Here is a 22,192-nt window from a genome sequence, read left to right on the forward strand (position 1 = left end):
CGTAGCCTAAAGTTAGCTGCCAAAAACACGATATTTACAAAAATTTTTATATCGGTGTCGAAATTTGGCGTTTCAGTGGCGGCCATGTTAGACAATTTTGTCGGTGCGTGGAAACTTTATTTCGACCTTACGATCGTTTAACCGAAAGTCAAGCTTCCGGGGCTAAACCGATGAAAGGGAAAAAAAGTGTAGCTTAATTTCAACCCGTGGATATTTTGTGCCCAAGTGTGTATAGCCTGGTTTACCGCTGCGGCTTATCACGCGTCTTTGCGATTGGCCGAGCAATTGTTTATCCCCCCCTCTTGTACAGATTTGTAAGCGAGCTCGCCGCGCGTTCGGCGTTCAGTCGATCAGTGCTGCGTTCGGTAGGTAAAATCCAGTTTCGACCTCCCCTGGATCCACTGGCCAGTAATCATAGCAGTACTCGCAGTAGCTTCAGTCGTGTTCGAGCTTCGGGATCAGTCGCGTGGGAATCTGAGGCCGCGGGAAACGTGTGGACAGTGTTGAGTGCGCGTGCGAACCGTCCATCTCTCTCTTTTCACTTTCGGCTTCCCTTCTCTTGTGGGCATCCGAAACGCCGATTTCGTCAGTAAAACAAAGCGTGAACACATTAGCAATGGCAGAAAAGAAACGCGTCTGCATCATCGGCTCTGGCAACTGGTAAGTCTTCCCATTGTTTACGCTTGTACGATCGATTTTGGCTGTGTGTACAGGGCGGTGCACGATATCGTTGAAATAACGCCTCGATTGTATTAATTGTACGCGGCATGTTTCCTAGGCTAATTTAACCGTGTAAGCATGTGTAACAACGGAAGAATTATCGTACGCAAATCGACAAGCGAATAACGAGCTTTCAATCTTTTCTACAAACGAAAAATAACAAAACAGAGTCGCGGTAGAATTTGTAATCGCTTTTGTTGGGTTTCATCCTTCCGTTATTTCGGTTTCCCGGAGTCAAATATTAAACTTTGTACCAATCCGTATCGTGTGTTTAGCCTTATCTTGGGATTTATTTTAATATTTGTATATATACTATCGTCGCCGGCCACTTCCCCGGTCAGCAAGAATGTCGCCCACGTATCACAACGCTGTTTGTGCAACGAGATTATGCGCGGTGCGGTAGCGCGGCTTTCAATTGTTTTTTATCGTCTTAGATTATAGAAATTCAAAAACTTACATAGAGAGGTCTCTTCCTCATTGGATCGTAATTATCCGACCGAATTGCCGGCAACTTCACAGCGTAATTCAGTCCGCGATTTACAAACTTACCTATATAACCATTCTTACAAGATTATCTGCAGTGCAATTTTAATATAGCCGATACGTGTGTAATTTTATAGAACGATGATACGCAGCTGCGCGGCAAGGAAGGTCGCGTGTCTCGTTTATATTTACACATATATCTATACTGTATATATATTATACTCGTAATACCGTACGTATAAGATCGCTTCCTTTCCGTGCTGAAAATGTCATCAGCTGTGGTATACTTGTAATATTGCTGCTGAAAATAGAATCTTCCTCGCGTGAGTCCGTCACGTGAGTCTGGAGAAAGTCTGGCATCATTGTATATATAGGTATGCTATTATCATCGAGCAGCGGCAGAGAGTATAATTCACCGTACACGTGTAAAATTATGAATATAAATAACGCTTCTCGACGACGAGGAGAACCGGGATGAGTTTTGAGATTTTACAATCCGGAATAGGGAATTAATGAAACAGATATTCTCGTTACTCAATCAATATATCTACACCATCGTCGTATGTTGTAAATATAACAAACAATGTTACTTACTTAATTTATTCATATATTTTCAGGGGATCTGCGATTGCTAAAATTGTCGGCAAAAATGCCAGGGAACTTCCTCAGTTCGAAGAACGGGTCACGATGTACGTTTACGAGGAGTTGATAGACGGTAAAAAACTTACCGAAATCATCAACGAGACTCACGAGAACGTCAAGTATCTACCGGGGCACAAGATTCCCGAGAATGTGGCAAGTTTCGTGTCGTAATCGTTACGTTTAATGATATATCGATTAAGTTGCGTAACATGCACGATATACTTCATTATTTATACTTATTGCACTCCTAACACTGTATACACTATACTCTCATATTTTTCATCATCACAAACAACCAGCTTTCTTCAACTTTGAACACTTCCATACACAATGTGAATTCGATCCAACGATCAGATAATTTCATTTATCATCTACAGCATATAAGTTATACTATACATGTATATTACGTTACACATATAGTCAAGCGATTACGCGATAATATCATATCCAGGGATTAGATTCAAATGCCTTGAAAGTTTTTTTTTCGCCTCGTTACAAAACTGATTATTTCTATCTATACAACGAGTTCGGAGATATATAGATGTACGTATTTCGATGATTGATGGATTATGTAGCGATTAATCAGAATCCTCTTTCATGCAGCGTATATAGTATACAATTTCACACAGCAGTTTAATCGCGATAATGCACGTAATCAGAGTCGAGAAAAATGTTTTCTTAATTCGACAGCTGTGATCGATGTATTTTATTTATCAAATTTTACATTCATTCGCCTCTTGATTATGCATAAATGGAAAGTGCCTAATTTTCTCTGTATTTCGTGAAAACCTTAAGTGCGAATTATAAGATTCCACTTTTTGTTTCTATACGCTGAAATTTTTGCAGCGTTCATTGCTGTTCATTGATAAATTATTCTTTTCAGCTTATTGCTAGTCCGAAATTGTTATAATATGCTGATAGTTAGTAATATTGGATCTATAACTCGAAGTGTTTGTCGATACAGCTCATCGGCTATTCAGAAGTGTCTACCACCTATATACATAATGTGCTGAGAAAAGTAATTAACAATTTTCAAGAAAGTGTGTAACGATAATTACGTTGCGAAATACGGCGATACACGTATCACATTATTACCTGTATGTATGTGCAAATACGATACGAGTAGCAAGAGTAAAACCTTGACCCAAGTTCAATACTGCGGTAACAAAGCGCGTGAGTGTCGCACAGTTCGTTATGCATAAGTAGAATTTAGAATGTACCTATATACATATATAATTCTGTATACACATATGAGTACGTATATGGACGCGTATAATGTATAGTATACAAATCCAAGGAGCAACGCAACGCAAAATACCACGGTAAAAATATTGATGGAATTAGCAAGAAGAAAAAAGAAAGGAGTGAGAAGTAAAAATGTAACCTCAGGCGAAACGTTCGATAAAAATTGAAAATGCTTAAAACCACATGCATTATATACTTCTGCTTCTTTCTTTTTATTTCCGTTTGGCCTCTTTACAGTGTTTACAAACCGCTGTTGTTCCAGGTGCGTGAGATAGAAACTTATACAATGAGTCAGACGTGTATACACTCTTTTTAACCAAATAGCTACCTATAATGATACAGGTGTTAAATTTTCGCAATGGTTGTTTTAACATTATAACGAGGCAAAAAAAAAAAACATGCAGGCAAAAGTTAATCTTCCTTTGGGTGCTTTTGAAACGAGTTCGTTTTTTTGTAACTGCCTTTTTTTTTTACCTTCTTTGCGTAAATATTTTACTCGCAATTTACTCGTCATACAATTATGTGTGTAATATAGTTGTGAATGAGTGCAGCTAGAGAAACAAGAAGGTGCAAATATACCTATGTTGCGTCATACGTAAGCACTGCGGTTACATCGCGCTCAATTTTCTCTCGTTTCCAGTCCCCCTTTAATCATCTACCTTCTTCTTCTCTATTGTAATCATTACCTGCCGACATTATGATAGATATACCTGAATGAAAAATCCTCGCTTACTACTCACCATACATATAGTAACAACCCCGCGTTGGTATTGATTTTGCAAAGGTGCTGCATCGCGTACTTACGTTATACCGTTTATTTTCCATTTTTCAACGTGTGTTATGCACATAATTAACTGATATAATTATTCACAACTAATGTCTAATTATTCATCATCATTCATTCGTCTTATCTCCGCAACGTGATCGTATACATTGTGCAAAAATGAAATGTTTTCAAAATCGTCTGTATAACGCAGAGAGCAGCGTTACTCTTTATATCGATATATTAATACGCGAAAAAGTTCTGGCAAGAAAGATAAAAAAGAAAGAAAAAATGCAGGAACAAAAGAATGTGAAAATGTAAAACTTTGTAAGAAATATATTCTTTCAATTTTATTCGTATTGGCTTTCTCCTTTACTTATATGTACCTATACAAATTGTTCGATTCGTTGCAGCAGTAGCAATCTAAGTATAGAATATATGTAACGTAGATAAAGATCGCGACCGCTGTCTGTGTATAAACACGTCTTGTTTAGTCGGCTTTAATTGTCGCAGGTCAGGCATGCATGCCTGACGATAAAGGCATTCAAGTACAAAAATAATTCCTGAGTCTGGATCGGACTGTACCAAAAACTACTCTAAATTGTCGCTTGCGATATATTTAAATATGGTTGTTTTTTTTCGGGAGAACACAAAACGGAATACTCCCTGAATTAGAAACGCAACTTTAATCTCGGGAAACTCAATTTTTACAAATATTATGCGGTGAACAACTTGACGGATTGTTGAAATTTTTTTGAAATAATGAACAAAATTTGTAGATCGCGGTACCGGATGTCCTGGACGCTGCCCGTGACGCGGATATCCTGATATTCGTCGTGCCCCACCAGTTTATCCACAGGATATGCAGCTCCCTTCTTGGAAAGATAAAATCCACCGCTGTTGGCCTGTCGTTGATAAAGGTTGGCGAAAATTCGCAAATTTTACTTGGGCTAATTTTTATCGTAAATCGGAATTGTTCTGTACCTACATATTGTTACCCTTTCTTCCTTTGCAGGGATTCGACAAACGTGAAGGTGGCGGCATCGAGCTTATTTCCCACATAATAGCTAAGGAGCTGAAAATACCGGTTTCCGTTTTGATGGGAGCAAATCTTGCCTCGGAAGTTGCCGATGAGAAATTTTGCGAAACCACAATTGGTATGGCGATGTTCAGACGAATATTACGAATGAATCGTCCGTAAGGCTTGAGGCAAAGATTAGGAAAAGATAAAAAAAACTGTTTGAAAAATGTTCGGCACTCTTATTGGCGCTAATTATATAACGAACACGAATGAAACGATATTTCGATTATGTAATGAAACTGAAATTGGGCATATTTAAATAATGCAAGCTAAGATATCAAGAATTTAAGAAAGTGTTTCGTAATTAGAACGTTCGAAATGCTTAGACTGTCGTATTTTCGATCCGATTCCAATGTTTTTACGCTCCCTTAGTTCCTTGATCAGATTTTCACATATTGTATCAAAAACTTTTAAGAAATCTTATACTATAGTACAATTAAAACGCGCAAATGTAACTACTGACAAATATTTATTGTACCGTATTTACACAAATCTATTTTCATTGTGTGTTAAGATGACTGTCTGTAAAAAATTTTTTCGGTGTTTTCCGAAGGTTTCTATCGTAAACAAAGTAAGCCCAAAATTAATTATTTAGGATGAACACTATCAGAAGTTAATCGTTTTAAATATTTTAATCATAAAAACTTTTCTAAACTCGTTGATTACTTAGCTTGTGTTATTCGAATTTACTCGGATTCATTTTTATGACATATCAAAAATGCTATTTCATTCGTTTCAATATCATTAACGCGAATAACATTGTTGAAGATTTTCTTGATGATTTTTTCATGTTTCCCGACTTTTGATTCAGACGACGGGACCGATTAATACTTAAAATTTTCCACAATGTCGTTATCAACGTTGCACAATAAGCTATAAATACGTTTATGCTTCGCTAGGATGCTTGTGATGAATATCGTGCTTTACGATCGTCCAACCATCGTGCGGAATACATTCTTTCTTTGAACTGCAGACACGAAATTCACGCTCCAAAATATATTCAGTTTTTCTTGCTCCATATCGCATTACGGATATTTCAGACCCGGAAACTAACGTTAAAACTATCGGCAAATCAGCTCCCTGGTAGGAAACTTTCATAAACAATGGAGAAAATTTAGATCTACGTAAATTGGCATACGTCAATAAGTAATAACACTTTTAGTTGAAAAACAATGCGAATCTAATCTCCAACAAAGGTCGACATTATTTTGCATATTTATGCAACTAAAAGTATTATTAACATGCCACGTTTGCTTAGTACTACATTTTTTGTGGTAAATAAATACGCAGAATTTATTACATAAAATGGTGGTCCACTAATAACCGATTCTCCATAGCATTTCTCAACCGTATTACGTGGTTATTTTCCATCAGAGAAAGTTATCTGTATATGTAAATTACATGCGTGATGTAAAACTTTTCCGATAGAAATATATAAGCGGTGCACACAAGCAGTCTTTGAGGCGTTCTTGTAAAGGCGGCGATAACGAACGGGAGATAGTGAAATTTACTGACTGTGTAAGCAAGCCCGTATATCTTGTTACGACATCGTTTTATACATAGCTTCATGCTGCTCGTTACACGAGTCTAGGGAATGTTTACTTCTCCAAATACTTTTTCCAACTGATATCGAACCGTCACTATTTCTTTCCGATGATAAACAAACAGCCATCATGTTGATAATTGACGAAAAATCGGGCTCGTTGTGTACGAGAACTTGTACAAATAAGTTGTAAAACTGATGATAAGATGAGAAGTTTACTTAAACACAGATTGCCGACGTTATACCGGATTTGAACGTTGTAAATAGTCGGTCGCGGAAAAGTAAATTGTTATGTCTATAGAAGATGAGCTGGATAATCCCATATCTGCCTTAATCCCTGTCACACGGATAGTTGTTGGATAAAAATAAACAATGGATATACATTTATATGTACAGATAAGTGGAAACGACTGTAATATGATTACATAAAAACTGGGCGATCAGTTTCTACATGTTGTTCTTTCTCAGGTTGCAAGGATAAACTTGTTGCGCCATTCCTCAGGGACATTATCCAGACCAGCTACTTCAGGGTTGTGGTCGTTGACGATGCAGATGCTGTAGAATGCTGCGGTGCGCTCAAGGTAAAAAGAATAAAAAATTTGCACTCCAGAAAACCTTGACGCAGGTTTGAATAACAACTATTGCATAAATAAATACTGAAAGAATTCCAAAGAACTAATATGCCAAAGAATTGAACAAAAGAAATGTAAAATGCTGTAACAAAACATGTTTTGAGAGGTTGGATGAATTTTGAGCGTATCGTATGTCACCAACCAATTATTCAATTCGATTGAGGTTTGGTTTATTCAAAAGTATGTAAACTGAGTTTCATTTATATATTCTTTTAATAGAATTCATACACATGAAGCATTATTATTGATAATATGACATGTTTTGCTAATTAAATAAAAAAAAGTGGTCAATTTTGGAAATCCAATCATTGTCTCCAACTTTGAAGTGAATCGCCAAGCAAGTTAACGAGTGAAATTGTTTACATGGTTACCAATAACAATGCTTTCTGTTAATTGACTGTGATTAAAAAAAATTATGTAAATGAAACTACTTTTGAACAAAACAAATACCAATCGAATTAAATGGTTGATTGTCGAGATTGATATAAGTTTTCAAAATTCACCAATTTTTTCGGTTGTTTACTCTGATATACTTGCTTGATTCGGTTTATCATTATTGTATTGCCAAAATTGTTCTTGTTTGGTGATGTTAACGAAAACTGATGAATCGCAGAACATTGTGGCCTGTGGCGCTGGTTTCGTCGATGGTTTGGGACTTGGGGATAACACAAAGGCGGCGGTGATCAGACTTGGACTAATGGAAATGATCACGTTCGTGAACGTATTCTTTCCCGGTGGACAGTTGTCAACTTTCTTCGAAAGTTGCGGAGTCGCCGATCTGATAACTACCTGCTACGGAGGTCGAAACAGGAAAGTTTCCGAAGCTTTTGTCAGGACTGGAAAGGTACGATACCCAACTTTTTTACGATGTTCGCACAAGAAAGAACGGTACATTAACATTAATGCTGTTCTCGTTTTTTAGAGCATCGCTGAACTCGAAACGGAGATGCTAAACGGCCAGAAATTACAAGGACCTTTTACCGCTGAAGAAGTCAATTATATGCTCAAGCTGAAGGACATGGAGGGAAAGTTCCCACTCTTCACAGCCATTCATCGAATCTGCGTGGGCGAGCTAAAGCCCAGCGATCTCATCGACTGCATTCGCAGTCATCCGGAGCACATGTAAGCCGAACGAAATATTAGAGTCGACAGTAATGTCAGCCACGCCACAAGTTGAACCAAATTGTGTCCCGATTCTTCTGCTTTTATCCTTGCTTCCTTTCTGACCATTTTTGTCCCACTCAAACAAATGAGACGTTGGGCTTTTAATTATTGTTGTTGCGTTAAATTTCTCAACGAAATTCTACGATGACAAAAAGAGAATAAATAGGTAATGCCAGAGTTCTTCTGGATATTTTTGGGTTTGTAGAAAATAATATGCGTGCCCATTTTATTTCGTCTGCGTGGAAGAAACTGAGTAGTTGAAAAATTTCTTCATTCACGACTCTGACGTTTTGACATATTTTAACGTGATGTAGTAATATTATTATATACATATACCTATATGAAAGAAGTTTAGCGTGGATATATCATCGTAGAGCAGATGAAATTCTGACGATAGAGACGAATAGCTTTCCATCATTGTCGATTCAAAATTGTTAACCGCGTCGTCAGGCGTAAACGAACCCTTTTAAAATTATAAAATCCCTCTTTCTTCTCTTTACATAATTCAATTCAATTTATTTTTCAATCTTGACTGATTTTCCCCTTCTTTATTTCAAACATTCGTGGTAACAGAATAATTCTTGAATTGAGTAACGCTCAAATTTCCCTGTAGACACGAAACCTCAACCACTTGTTAAATATAGGCAACTGTGATTTCCCTCGCACGTGTTTACTCCTTTGATTAATATCGTGTTTTATTGACAAGTATAATGCTAATTCACCGCCTTAACACTCCAAAGCTCTACTATGCTGTAGTATGACAATGATTTATCGTTTTCTACCAGTTATATGTAAAATATTGTATTATATATTTTAAATAATAATAACACGATGTGTAATTAGACACCAAAAAACAGCTGCGTTTCAGTTCCAACATTACGTTTATAATGAAAACAAAATTATTGGGATGAATCGCGTAAAGTAAAGAGTCGATAAAGTAATGCTTGCAATCAGCAATGATATTTCGTTAACTATAACAATTCTTAACCCCCCCCCCCCCCCCGCCGCTCCTTATTATTAATTTTCGAACCGCTCTGAAAAAGCGCAATTATCAACTGATTTGCCTGCTGAAGAGTTGTAATGAGTACATTTAACGAGAAAAATAAATTGTTTTACTAACTTGTTATTATGTATATTATATACATACATATAAATAGACATATATTGTATAAAAAAAAAAACAAATATACGAAAGACTTTGAATTGTTACCATTTATTGTAAATGTTAATTGTTACATTATTACTTATTATTGTATAATAACAATAATTATGATAATTATTATTATTATCATCATTATCATGTATTGTGTATTCCCAAAGCGAAGAAAAATATAAAGTTTATCATTTGTTATCAGAAATATGTTTTCCGCACTTTTATCGCATCGATATGTGTTAAAAAGCTACAACTGAATTGCAGCGTGTTTTGATTTTTATTTTCGATTAACCCGTACTAACCTTTTACTATTTTATCTGTAAAGTATTTCTCTTCTCTTTGTTTCCAATTATGCCGCTTTCCTTCATACTTTACCTATTTTATCTCGTACTTTTTCTGCATCATCTAAATCTGAGTATTTTTTATCTACATCATTAATCAATTTTCGTTTCATTTGGTGTATCAATAATTGGAGTCTGTGTATTTAAATGACTTGACAAGCTAGTTACATATCATACTGAATTCTTATTAATTTCAACTACTGTATTTAGAAACGAGGGTTACGGATTTAAGGAACTTCTACCAATTCCATCGCCGATATCTCGTCTCTGAAGAAAACAATATCGCCATACCAGCCAACAAACTCATTGAATTATTTTACTGTGATTGCATCGGGTTACATTGAACGTATACTTACTGTACACATTCGAATTTTGAATGTGAATTTTTGAGTTAATATCAATCAGAATGATGTTATTCATTTTGCATGTTTTCTCAATAATGTTTCACTGTAAATGGTTAGGTTTCGAAAAAAAAAAATGTTTTGTCTTGTATTTTTTTATGCCACTATTTGCAAAACTTACGTTAACAATACTACGAATTATCGCTAAAATTATCTAGTTATCCTTTTGTACTTTTATAAAAAATTATTTTATATTCTGTTACAGTGTTAAGGTTAACTAATAAATCATTAGATTCCAACGATTTATTAAGTGATTCTACAAAGTGTCTGCCCTTAGAATTAGTACGTATATTATTTCGTTGTTTTATAATGGTTTTATCGACATCGAAAATGAGCGCCTAATATTTCAAGATCAAAATGACCGCTCCGCGCTCTTTATTTATTGTAACTAGCTGAAAGCGTCATCTTGCGGTTAAACTTTGAGTGTTGTTAGTTTGCGTAAAGTAATTTCCGTCAGAAAGTTAGAGACAAATAATACCACTCGTGAATCGAGTTGCATAAAAGTAGGCGCAAGACGGTATTGTTTATTCTACCGATAAAAAAAAAGGAAAGAAATTAGTATTGCAGTTATAGAGCTTACGAGAAGTTGACGATTTCAAAGGTAACTCAAAAATTCGTACATTCCGCTTTCACATCTATCGCACAACGAAAGAAACAGAGTAACAGTAACAGAAAATGGAAATTATTCCCCAATGAACGGTAGACTTCGTCTTTTAGATTTTTCCAAAGCTACTCCGTGATTGAAGAACAATTTTCATTCCCTATTCTTATTCCTATTTGTTTTCATTGTATAACAGGCTTTACCGAAGATCTGATTTACCTAACTTCTTTTTTTTATTTCTCCCTTCTTGTTCACGTGTTAAAACTTATTACGCACACACGTCGTCACGTTGCGTAATGAAGAAGACGGAGTGAAAAAATAAACGAAATTACCCACGTGCTTCAATTACGTAACGATATCAGTGACGAAACTCCGCGTGGTTCTGAACATACGCAGACAATGCGTGAATGTACGTACAGGGTCGATTTACAATCAGTAGGACAATGAATAAATCGTTGAGCGTTAATCTCACGATTGTATGTGATTTAATTATTCTTATTATACCGTCACCGTTAATCGCAGCTCAGCATTGCTCGTAGTGCGAAATGCTCGCAAAACTTATAACATGTGTGTTAACATCTATTGCATGTATGTACGCGTGCATCGGTACATGAGGGCTCGGTATTTTTGGCGCGTTAAATAAAATATCCAGGAAGTAACAGAGTCAAGACCTTGGTTCGACTTGGCAAGAGTCGGTGATGCGCGACCTGCTTCAGAGCTATTCGTTTTTACTCATTCACCGATCGGTATTCTTTTCGTGCTTTTACTACGACGTTTTCACTTTCTGGTTCCTTTTTTCAAAGTCTTGTCAAAATTTCGACACTCGTACAATTAACGCGTTACATTTACAAATTATCTCCGTGAATATAGTCCTTCAACAATGGACGTGTAAATTTCTCAAACTCAATATAGATGTCTGATTAAGGTGTATATCTCGTCGGTGAAAATTATACTCAAAATATTCTTGCCATTATTACAATTGATACGAAACAATTTTCGATGATTGAAGAGTGATGGAAATGATCGTAAAGCGTGAATACTTTTCGAAGCGTTTCAAAGCCGGCCATATTGGTTTTTATACCAGAAATCGAGCATTTCTCAATTGTGGTTGATCCAAGTTATTTCGCAATGTAAAATCCGAACGCGAAGTATCTTGCTACCGAATCACAGATGCAATTGTTAAAATATGTAGATAAAGGCCAATGAAAAATCATACCCGTTATATTCGGAAATATTTAGCCACTATTCGCCGCCAATTTCGGATTGTTTCAGCGGTCACCCTGCGATCAACGATTGCGTTTACATTGGCGGTGATCCAGATTCAAAGAGGAGAACTCATTGTCAGTTCGTAGTCTACCGCTAGACTGTGGCTATTGACTCTGTCTCTTCGCAAGTCGTGGCTCCGGGTATTATCGCGTTAGGATTCGCGAAGTGAGTCAGTTGGCGGTAACGAGCCCCCGCGATAATCCGACTACCAGCATCGTCTCGTTATCTGCAGTGTGTAATTTGGTCTTCGTCATATCGCGAACAGACTGTTAACCGCAGCTGCTTGATTTCAAACAGGGATAAATACAGGAATCGACCGAAGCGATGGGTCGCACAAAGAAGAAGGTCTGCATCGTCGGGAGCGGAAATTGGTGAGCGATTTTGATCACTCGTTAGAATATAACAATAAATAACAATTTTTTTTTTCAAGCCGTATCCCCTTTTCTCAATTTGTTTATAAAACGCCCCCTTCTTCTTGCAATCAATAATTATCACCCTTCGATATTCACGTTGTTTTTCTTCATTTGCATTCATTCTGTATTGCTTTTTCAGATAAACGTGCAAGTGTGTATAGGTATACAAATGCACTTGTGAAGGTTATACCAAGGTGACGTTAATCTGTACCAAAGACGATGCACTTACTGCAAGTTGTTATGTATATGCAATAATTATTTCAGTGCTCGTTCACGGTTTACGATTATATTATTCAGAACTATCAATCATTCGTGTGAGGTCAGATTCGCAACTTCTAGAAAGAACCAACGGATACTATACGCGTATTTTCCCCCCTTTCATCGACCTATTTTTCCCTTGTCTGTAAATTGATCATCTGATCAATCTTAATCCATGCAGTACTCGCCGCATCATTATTCACTTGGTAATAAACTGCATAAGAGTCCCATTGCAGCAAGTCCACTTATAAACTCTGAACACTGCAGCAAAAAACTGCGTCCCCTGAATGCAAAGCATATATTATATCTACTTGTTGTGTGATGCATTCCTATAAAAAGCGCGGGAAAATTTATGTGCGCACTTACTACACGTGTGTGCAAAAAACAGCTATAACTCAACGTTTCCTAATTCGGTTGAAAATAACAGCAATTCCCTAAATTACCATTCCAATGGGAAACGGCTCCGATATGGAGGGCAAGGTCTAATTGTAATTGTACGGTTGCAGCATGATGTACACCTTGACTTTGAACCAGTTGAACAACTCACAAGTCCCTCTGCCAGATTCAGATAATCGGGTCAAGTTTGCGGCGCGATCATGGTCGATCTAATTGCGCAATACCGATCGACACTCGCCCATCTGACATTCGCACAGATCATGATAAATCACGATCCTGCGCTAACTCTCGATTTCTTTCTGATTCACCGCAAGATTAGCTTTTGCATTAAAATCATCAGTTTCCTCTACGATTGATCTGCTTCAATTTTTTTTTTCAGGGGATCGGCCATCGCCAAAATCGTCGGAGCGAACACCGTCAAGTTCAACACCAAGTTCGAAGAGCGGGTCACGATGTACGTTTACGAGGAAATGATAAACGGGAAGAAACTTACCGAGATCATCAACGAGCAGCACGAAAACGTGAAGTACCTTCCGGGCCACAAACTTCCGGAGAACGTGGTGAGTAGATATAAATTGTTTGCACCACTCTTAGCAAGATTTCAAACATTGTAAACTTAATTGTCAAAGAGTATAATCAGCTCTAGATTCTACGTTTATTGTATCAACGTACATATAAAACAGTTTCGAATTAACAATTAGCGTGCGGTATATTTGCGCGTGATTAATCCGTGTAGTATGAATCAGTAGTCGGTTGTTGTGCGGACGTAAACTTTACCGGAAGGCATGCTCACTTTGTCGACTCCGCCGGGGAACAGTTTTGGAATATCTGCATCTTTTACCGTCGGAAGAATCATTACCTTGTCTCCAGGCTGAAGAAGGAAATGTCATTAAATAGCATGATTTCTATGAGACATTAATTACTTGACAGGTTTTACAGACGGGCAAGTCATGAGACTGTAAAAATTGGCATAACCGGATGAACTTGTCTGTGAAATGATGATTTTATGTTGATGATTTTAGATCTTGTGAATTCGTGAACTCGTTTTAATATAATTAAGTCACTTACCACCCAGTTGGCTGGTGTTGCAATTTCTGGGATGCGATCGACCAGCTGGAGGGAATCAATGACTCTGAGAATTTCACTGTAACGAAGAAAGAAAAAGTAGGAAAATTTGGAAACACATTTTGCAAGCTACTCGCAGCAATGAAGAATAATAAATTGGGGTGAGGGTGGAAATCCAGGAAGATTAGGAAATAGAAATATCACAACATTGAACTTTCAAAGACACGAAGATCTATTTTATAAAATTTGCGAATGTATAAAGTCGGAGTACATAGAAAGCCGAAATGCAGAATTGCCAAATTGAATAGGAATTATAATAAACCAAAACATAGAACTGCCAGAATCCTGTCGATTTTATACTTCGGCTTCTTACACCTTATCGTTCTACATTCTAAGTTTTCTAGATTTTAACTTTTTGCATTACAAAATTCTATAAAATAGATTGTCATGTTTTTCGGAATTCGATACTGTGATCCTTCTATTTTATAATACTTCTACATTTTCATCACCCACCTCGTCAAAATTCGGACGATTTAAAAAAATTTTAACGTGTTTCAGCTTGCTATATTCTTACTTATTCTGTCAATTCTACATTTTGGATTTAGATACTTTGACCGTGTTACATTGTTGCTTTTCCATACATCGACTTTCCCGATTTTAAAATCCCGCGATAGAATAGATTACCGCTATTTTGAAAATTCAGTATTTTGACACTTCTATTCCCTGATCTTCCTACATCATTTCCCCCGTCCCAAATAATTCTGACAATTCTATATTTTACCTTGCTCTACTCTACCCTTATACATTTTCACTTTTCCAAACTTTGAACAGACTCCAACGGTCCCGGATATTCGCAATCGCAACCCTACCAATTTCTATAAATCGTTCTAAAAATCCTCACCTCTCTACCCGACAACTTCCAAATATCACGACGGCATCAGGATAACTTGAATTGCAATTGGTAAAAAATCTACTCACTCGACGTTGCGTCCAGTCGAAGTCGGGTAGATCATCGCCAGGCGAAGACGATGATCAGGGCTGATAACGTAAAGCGCTCTGACCGTCTGCGCAAAATCGGGATTCTTCCGGTTCTCCTCGTCGATCATGTCCAGCTGTACCGCGAGGGTGCGATCGGGATCGGATATGATGGGATAAGGAAAGTCCCCGGGGATGTCCTGGCAGTAGGACTTAATGTCGTTCACCCAGTCGACGTGGTCCTGGAGCTTGTCGCAGGAAAGTCCGAGCACTTTCGTGTTTCGCTTTGCGAATTCCGGCGCGTGAACCGCGATTCGTCCCAGCTCCGTTGTGCAAACCGGCGTGAAGTCAGCCGGGTGAGAAAACAGCACCACCCACCTGCCCGAACCATAAATTAGTCGTTTCCGGTGATGCAAAGATTAATTTTATTTTTTTTTAAAAACTTTTTTACTCTAGGATTTCGCTGTCTTGATTATTTCTTCTCTTACAAAGCTCGCACATTTTTCACGAATGAAGAAAGTTTTGACGACAAGTTTTTTGAAGAAGCTTTGGCCGAGCCAAACGGCGTAAAAGTTTACAAAAACGCGGTGGAAGGGATTTAAAAATTGCTCCATCATCTGCGCCAGCGTATAATTTCGATACAGTTGTAAATTGTTATACTCACGAGTTTCCCTGCCATTTGTAGAAATCTATCGGTCCCTGGGTGGTTTGGGCCTTGAAGTTGGGAATGACGGAGTTCAGCCTCATGTCTGTTATTTAACTCTCGTTTTTTTCTTGGATCAATCTTACGGAACTCTTTTTTCACTCTGAGAAATCGGTACGACGGTATTGGAAGTATGGCCGCGTTCTGCTCTCGGTAAAGACTGATACCGGCGGAATAGTTGCCCTCGGTTTTTATAGCTGGATATCATCTTGCAAAGTCGGCTTGTTTTCTCGAGGCCTTTGTCAATCACGTGATGGGTGTGTACGTAATGATTCAGGCTACAGGGACTGAAGGCGGGGGAAATGATAGAGTTACTCGACTCGCAGCCGTGTTGCAAGTGTCCCGGATTATTTTAGAATAATCAATCGGCCGTAGCGTCTCAATAAAAAGTTCGGAAGAAGCGAAAAAAAAAAACAATTTAGAAAATCTTCAGTAGTACTTTTTCTGCCAATGATTGTAAACGTGATGAAACAACATCTCTGGAATACGATCAAAATGATTCTGGGCAAATTCGAACAACACACAAACAGCCGTAAGATATGAAGATATGAAGATTTTGAAAACAGGTTTTACGGTACAGGAACATAGGTGTAAAGCTTATACCGTTGAGACTTGGGAAATTGCTAAATGTTAGATAGAATTACAAACCCTAAATTGTAAAAAATAGCTTGCTAATAATGTCTTAGTACTAAATGTCGAAAAGACAGTTGATGCGCGACTTACGAAATTCACTGTGATTGTTTACCAGTATATGGAATAATACCGTGGGGTGAAGCAAATGAAATGATATTAGATTCACTCCCTCGAGTGAATGATAGAATAGTGTTAATCGTAATGAAAATCATAATAAACAGCCATCAAGCATAGGTAAAAAATATATTTTAAAATCAGTGACGCATTATTGTGATAAATTGAGCAATTGTTTTGAAAATTCAAATGTCAAATCAAGAGATAGGCAAATTAAAATTCCCGAAATTAGTCTAATGGTTGATAAAAAAAGTCGTAAATATACGATAGTAAAATACTGTAGCAAATTGTTTAATAACTTGAAAATCCTGCAAATAAGCTGAAGTAAAAAATGTAACAAAGCATGTAGTCTACGGGCAGTATCTTTAAATTGATTAAAATTAGTAGAGGTAGCATATAGATATACAAAGCAAACAGCTTTAAACAAATTACACGTCGTAAATTTTTCTGTCGGTTAAATCAGCCGGTATTATAATAACGATTCAAAATAAACCGCCTTCTTTTTATCACATTTATTTCTTTTGCGATTGAGATACGAAAACGATCTTAATTGTACAACATCTAATATATGTGGGACGGAAATATTCCAAGCGTATCGACAGTTGGACTTGCGGATTTGAATCGGCTTATAACTAATTACCGATCACTTGAATAATCCGTAAAATATGCAACCTCGTCACGGATATTCAAATCGATGTATATCTGGTTGCCGGAATGATATCGCATTCCAAACGGTATTAAAAACAAATGTTTTACGTATGCGATTTGCATATTATAAAATCGCGATTGCACCTTATGACTGTGCTTGCAAAATAGACTTGGTTAAAACTCCCGCACGATACTTTTTATTTCAATTTCTACGGATATTAAACGGTAAAAATCTATCTTCAAAATACCTGCGCTTGAAGAAGAAGAAGAAAAAAATTAAAGCATCCTTTGTCACTAATTGGAATAATTTTTATCACATAATTCCATTGAAAATTTTTACTTCTAACGATTTTTCGCCCGAAAAAATTTCTCCATTTATTGATAATGCGAGGTTTTTTCAGGTCGCCGTTCCCGATCTCATCGAGGCAGCGAAGGACGCCGACTTTCTGATCTTCGTTATCCCTCATCAATTTATCCGAACCCTGTGCGCGACTCTGCTTGGAAAAATAAAGCCAACAGCCGTCGGCCTGTCGCTGATAAAAGTAATTTTCTATAAGTGTTTAAAAAATTTGCAAGAAGATTTGCTATCGTTTCTTGGTACAAACGTTTTCGATCTCTGATTTGATTCATTACTAGTTTGTTTTTGTTTTTCTCTCAAAAAAATTATTCTTTTTTTCGTTTCTATTTGCCGTTTCTTTCGTTCAGGGCTTTGATCAAGGCGATGGAAAATCGATCGAGCTGATATCGAAGATAATCGAAAACCTGCTAAAAATACAATGCTACGTTCTGATGGGAGCAAATCTCGCCAACGAAGTTGCAGAGGGGAAATTTTGCGAGACTACGATAGGTGAGTTATAAGAGAAATAAAAAAGAGACCGAAACAAAGGGGTTTAAAAGAAAATCCATGTCAATGTATGATTCTTGCGCTGAGTACGTGACTTTTATCATCAGGATTCGAAACTCTGCAGAAATTTAAGACCCTATTTACGACACAAAATATTAAATTTCCAAACACCTTACAGGCTGCAAGGATAAGAGAACCGCGCCTCTTTTGCGAGACATGATTCAAACCGAAAATTTCAGAGTTGTTGTAGTCGAAGATGCCGACGCCGTCGAAGTCTGCGGTGCTCTCAAGGTAAAATAATAATAATACATTTTTCGCATAATTTCCCGTATTATTTAATTTTTTTCGTTTTTTTTTTTCTTACAGACATAATTAACCCGCATAATTTTTTTTATTATTTTCAACAAAAATTTTCATTGTAGAGAAAATAGGAGAGAAAAGTAGAATGAAAAAAAGGTAATTCTGCCAAGGGATTGCAAAATCTTAATTTGCGGTTAAATAATGACTCGTGATTATAACAGAATATCGTTGCCTGCGGTGCGGGTTTCGTCGATGGTTTGGGCCTCGGCGATAACACAAAAGCGGCGGTAATCAGACTGGGACTGATGGAGATGGTGAAATTCGTCGACACTTTTTACGGTGGTTCGAAGCTCTCGACTTTCTTCGAAAGCTGTGGAGTAGCCGATCTGATAACGACTTGCTACGGAGGCCGAAATCGACGCGTCTGCGAGCAGTTCGTAACGAGCGGAAAGGCGAGTGAAATGGGCATTTCCGCTGGGAGAAAAAAAAAACAACATTTTTGAACGTCTTGTATATGGAGTATTTCACGTCAAGTCGAACGGTCGGTTTCCCTGAACCATTTTAATCCGATTGCCCTTTCACGCAATCGATGTATACATTGAAAGGATGAACTTTGAATTTTTTCAGATTTTTTCGACACATGATTTCTTCACGACAGCTCGTCCAATAAATTGATTTCAACAATGTATTGAATTTCCGCGTCTACGTAGCTTAAAACCTGAACGACATATGAAAAAAGTTCGTTTACAAAACTTTTAGGTTCTCTCGTCAACTTCTCGAGAGTATTTTTTTATGAATTATCATACTCCGTTTCAGTGTGATTTTGATACAAAATGCGCGCAAATTATTCGAAACTGAAAATTGCTCCGATCGAATGGGCTACAATTTATACACAGCGTGCCTTCTTCAACGCGAAAGGTTGTCTGAAAACTTCATAGCGGGTGGTGCAGTTGTTCGGAAGATGTATCAACGAATATTCACAGAGTGGCGAGAATTCGGTTCAAAGTTCGCGGCGCGGCAGGAAATTTGCTTACCCTGCGCGTGACGCTGCTGCGCACTCGAGCGCGATCTTCGATTGTTACGCGTCTTGTTTATAACTTCAGCTGACGACTTTTTCTTGAGGAGTGATACTTCGGTCTATCATTTATCACGATTCCTGACATGATATGTGAATTCCCTACTGCCGGACAATATTTTCGAAGCATATTCATCCAAGGTAAGAGTTCAACGATGTTTTGGGTACCGTAATACCGACTGTATAACTGTCACCGTTCATACCACCGCATTTATAGTACGTATGGATGGGAGATTTCACATTTCCATGAAAACTATTACTTGTAACTTTTGAACTGCTTTTCCGCCTACTACGAAACTCACAGACAAACTTTGATATTCAAAAAGACGTGCTGTGGAAAAATTTCAGCTGATTCGATCAGGGCACTATTTTGTTACGGAAGATCATCGAAGATATTTCGTCAAAACTATACTTTTTAGACGTTTCATACAAATATGCAAAACTTTTTCATAGGACCTTTTTCCATATTTCATCTAAATTTCAACCTATGTTAACTTTAAAAAATTAGAAATCGTCAAAAGTCGATTTTTCGACTAGCTGTGGTAAGAAAATGCTTGGTCGTGAAAATCTGAAAAAATTCAGATTTGATGCTTTCAATACGAACTTCAAGTGAATAAAAGGGTATCAAAAGCGGTCAGGGAACAATCTCATGTTTTCGTTCGATTTGGCATAGAATCCCCTATGTAAAGTAGAGAAAAAAAAGATAATCCGTGGGTCGTACCTTCTTATCTTTCGTCAAAAAGTATGATAATGAAACATTAATTGAAATTCAGTGATTTTTAATCACGAGTCTTCAATCTTCTGTATTTGCTTCATGTTTTGTGCAACCAAAAAACACAAGCATGTGATCTAGTTGTTTTTCTTTCATCGTAACAAATTTTTCATCCAAAGACACAGTCGTTCAGGAATTCAGGACAAATATAATTCGAAAAACGAAAAAAAAAAGATCAAGAAGGAATAAAATCATGGAAATATTCGTTTTTCCGCAGACGATTAAGCAACTCGAAGACGAGCTTCTTGCAGGCCAGAAACTCCAGGGACCAGCAACCGCTGACGAGGTTCACACGATGCTTGTAAATCGCGGTGCCACCGACAAGTTTCCGCTCTTCACGGCCGTTCATCGCATCTGCATCGCTGAGCTGAAACCTGCCGAATTTATCGACCAAATTCGAAGCCATCCCGAGCACGTGTGAGTATTTACTTCATTTCAATCAACGCTTTTTTTTCTAAATTTGTTGCCCCTCTGTTGTTGGAAGTTTGAAAAATTCCATGCGGTGTTTCTGATGTTTTAATTGAGATTTTAGTCACTTTTTGACGTGACTTGGAGAAAATATTAATGTTTGAAAAGGAAAAACAAACCGGAATTTTTCCCATAAAATTCCAATGGATTTTAATTGACGTTGATAGGTAACAAAAGAAACAAAACAAAGAACAATTCACTGGGAATTGTTTTGGGAGTTTTCTTCTATTTTCAAAATCGAAATGTATAGGAATGTGTGTGATCGAACAATTTATTCTTTGAAAGTGAGTGTATATTTCTCTGTTTTGTGTTTGTATGAAGGTTAATTGCTTCTTTCATATGAATGTAATACATTAACAATTGCAGCGGATGTGTAACTAAATCAATCCAGACAGAAACATCATGTTTCGAGTGGTCGTCGCACAGCTGCGAACGAATTGCTAACATGGATCGTTACACAGCGTTACACAGTTAATTTATCGTAGACTTTTCCTGAAACAGGTTCGCGCCGAAAGCTCTCTACGTTTACTAGAAGACTTTCAAGCATTAGGATCTCGCAGCGTTTCAAGCAAAATTATTTGATTGATTTTCCGTCTGAAATTATTCCTGGTTTTTTTTTTCTTGTGTGGTTTGCTTTTGGCTAACTTTCGTTCGTTCATCATCACGGCGAGTGGTCGACAATTTGTTACGTATTAACCACGGAAAAAATCGGAGCACCGACTAACGCTTGAAATTAGATAACTGCATTATAGTGTACGGTGAGTAAATTTTTGTGCTTTCAAACATCGTTCGCGAATAGTGGTGATAATTAATCATCGGTACATTGTTGTTCATTTTTTGTTCACTCTTGATACCGATGTAAAACAGAAAAACCTTTTACAGAATGAGACTGGACGGCGTTATTGAAGACGACGACGAAGGAGCTGCCTAGGAAATGCGACAGTCCGTCGATTGCGGCGGCTAGGATATAGCTGATTTAAAATTAGACACTAAGACGATCATCTCTCAATCCGGGAGGAAGGAACGACGAGACATCGGCGTTGACGATCAGAGAGAAACAGAGAAGGAGATGAAGAGAGAAAGAGGGAAAGAGTGAATGTGTTATGGAGTAAATATTTGAAATTCAATTTGTATATATGTACATGATCCATTTGTTGAACTCGTTATACGTATATAAATCTATAGATACGTCGTTTAAATCAATTTCATTCATCGATTCGAACATCCCATCCCAATCTGACTTTTGATTCGTATCGAAAGATTTTTTTCTACAAAAATTGTTTTTTGGGATAAGATGATCTGTCGGTTTTTTAAAAATTTTGTTCAAAATCGTTTAGTTTTATAAACTTTGATACGACACTGTTTGATTTTTTTTTAAATGAATTTGACTGATCCTTTTTTTTTTTTTTGCGAAGTATATTTTAAGACAAACGATTTGAGTTTTCAACTTTGACGATTTTAAAATATTATGCCGGTCAACCAAAACCGGAAAC

The 22,192-nt window shown here is 37.2% G+C and overlaps 3 protein-coding genes across 7 annotated transcripts; 2 read left to right on the plus strand and 1 right to left on the minus strand.

Moving 5' to 3' along the window:
• Nucleotides 1–344: 344 nt before the first annotated feature.
• LOC124217514 (glycerol-3-phosphate dehydrogenase [NAD(+)], cytoplasmic-like) lies at nucleotides 345–10,410 on the plus strand. Of its 2 annotated transcripts, XM_046623259.2 has the most exons (8): nucleotides 345–660; nucleotides 1,821–1,998; nucleotides 4,633–4,773; nucleotides 4,869–5,010; nucleotides 6,946–7,058; nucleotides 7,723–7,953; nucleotides 8,032–8,231; nucleotides 9,978–10,410. In XM_046623259.2, exons 1-8 carry the CDS (start codon nucleotides 617–619, stop codon nucleotides 10,036–10,038), a joined length of 1,110 nt encoding a protein of 369 aa, XP_046479215.1. In that variant the 5' UTR covers nucleotides 345–616; the 3' UTR covers nucleotides 10,039–10,410. The 2 variants fall into 2 exon arrangements, with proteins under 2 accessions (XP_046479215.1, XP_046479216.1); XM_046623260.2 differs by lacking the exon at nucleotides 9,978–10,410 and having other exon boundaries at nucleotides 8,032–9,260.
• A 237-nt stretch (nucleotides 10,411–10,647) lies between these two features.
• On the plus strand, nucleotides 10,648–21,898 carry LOC124217515 (glycerol-3-phosphate dehydrogenase [NAD(+)], cytoplasmic-like). Of its 4 annotated transcripts, none has more exons than XM_069135585.1 (9): nucleotides 10,650–10,769; nucleotides 12,333–12,406; nucleotides 13,482–13,662; nucleotides 17,642–17,782; nucleotides 17,946–18,087; nucleotides 18,263–18,375; nucleotides 18,606–18,836; nucleotides 20,449–20,648; nucleotides 21,582–21,898. In XM_069135585.1, the coding sequence occupies exons 2-9, from the start codon at nucleotides 12,360–12,362 to the stop codon at nucleotides 21,628–21,630; spliced, it is 1,104 nt and encodes a 367-aa protein (XP_068991686.1). In that variant the 5' UTR covers nucleotides 10,650–10,769; nucleotides 12,333–12,359; the 3' UTR covers nucleotides 21,631–21,898. The 4 variants fall into 4 exon arrangements, 3 of the variants coding, with proteins under 3 accessions (XP_046479218.1, XP_068991686.1, XP_046479217.1); XR_006882833.2 differs by lacking the exon at nucleotides 10,650–10,769 and adding an exon at nucleotides 21,201–21,457 and having other exon boundaries at nucleotides 12,046–12,406; XM_046623261.2 differs by lacking the exon at nucleotides 10,650–10,769 and having other exon boundaries at nucleotides 12,044–12,406.
• On the minus strand, nucleotides 13,739–16,023 carry LOC124217517 (peroxiredoxin-like protein). Its single transcript, XM_046623265.1, has 4 exons — nucleotides 15,807–16,023; nucleotides 15,146–15,520; nucleotides 14,171–14,246; nucleotides 13,739–13,973 (listed from the first exon to the last, which is right to left on the minus strand). The coding sequence occupies exons 1-4, from the start codon at nucleotides 15,887–15,889 to the stop codon at nucleotides 13,845–13,847; spliced, it is 663 nt and encodes a 220-aa protein (XP_046479221.1). The 5' UTR covers nucleotides 15,890–16,023; the 3' UTR covers nucleotides 13,739–13,844.
• Nucleotides 21,899–22,192: the final 294 nt, after the last annotated feature.

The sequence above is a fragment of the Neodiprion pinetum genome, chromosome 4, assembly GCF_021155775.2.
Source record: "Neodiprion pinetum isolate iyNeoPine1 chromosome 4, iyNeoPine1.2, whole genome shotgun sequence".
Lineage (NCBI taxonomy): Eukaryota > Metazoa > Arthropoda > Insecta > Hymenoptera > Diprionidae > Neodiprion > Neodiprion pinetum.

Coding starts and splice junctions, on each gene's coding strand:
- LOC124217515 (XM_069135585.1), top strand. CDS start 12,360: ATGGGTCGCACAAAGAAGAAGGTCTGCATCGTCGGGAGCGGAAATTG. Junction 18,088..18,262: donor ATTTTGCGAGACTACGATAG/GTGAGTTATAAG, acceptor AACACCTTACAG/GCTGCAAGGATAAGAGAACC. Junction 20,649..21,581: donor CGAAGCCATCCCGAGCACGT/GTGAGTATTTAC, acceptor AACCTTTTACAG/AATGAGACTGGACGGCGTTA.
- LOC124217514 (XM_046623259.2), top strand. CDS start 617: ATGGCAGAAAAGAAACGCGTCTGCATCATCGGCTCTGGCAACTG. Junction 661..1,820: donor ATCATCGGCTCTGGCAACTG/GTAAGTCTTCCC, acceptor ATATATTTTCAG/GGGATCTGCGATTGCTAAAA. Junction 8,232..9,977: donor CGCAGTCATCCGGAGCACAT/GTAAGCCGAACG, acceptor TACTGTATTTAG/AAACGAGGGTTACGGATTTA.
- LOC124217517 (XM_046623265.1), bottom strand. CDS start 15,889: ATGAGGCTGAACTCCGTCATTCCCAACTTCAAGGCCCAAACCACCCAG. Junction 14,247..15,145: donor TCGACTGGACGCAACGTCGA/GTGAGTAGATTT, acceptor TCTTCGTTACAG/TGAAATTCTCAGAGTCATTG. Junction 13,974..14,170: donor CAACACCAGCCAACTGGGTG/GTAAGTGACTTA, acceptor TTCCTTCTTCAG/CCTGGAGACAAGGTAATGAT.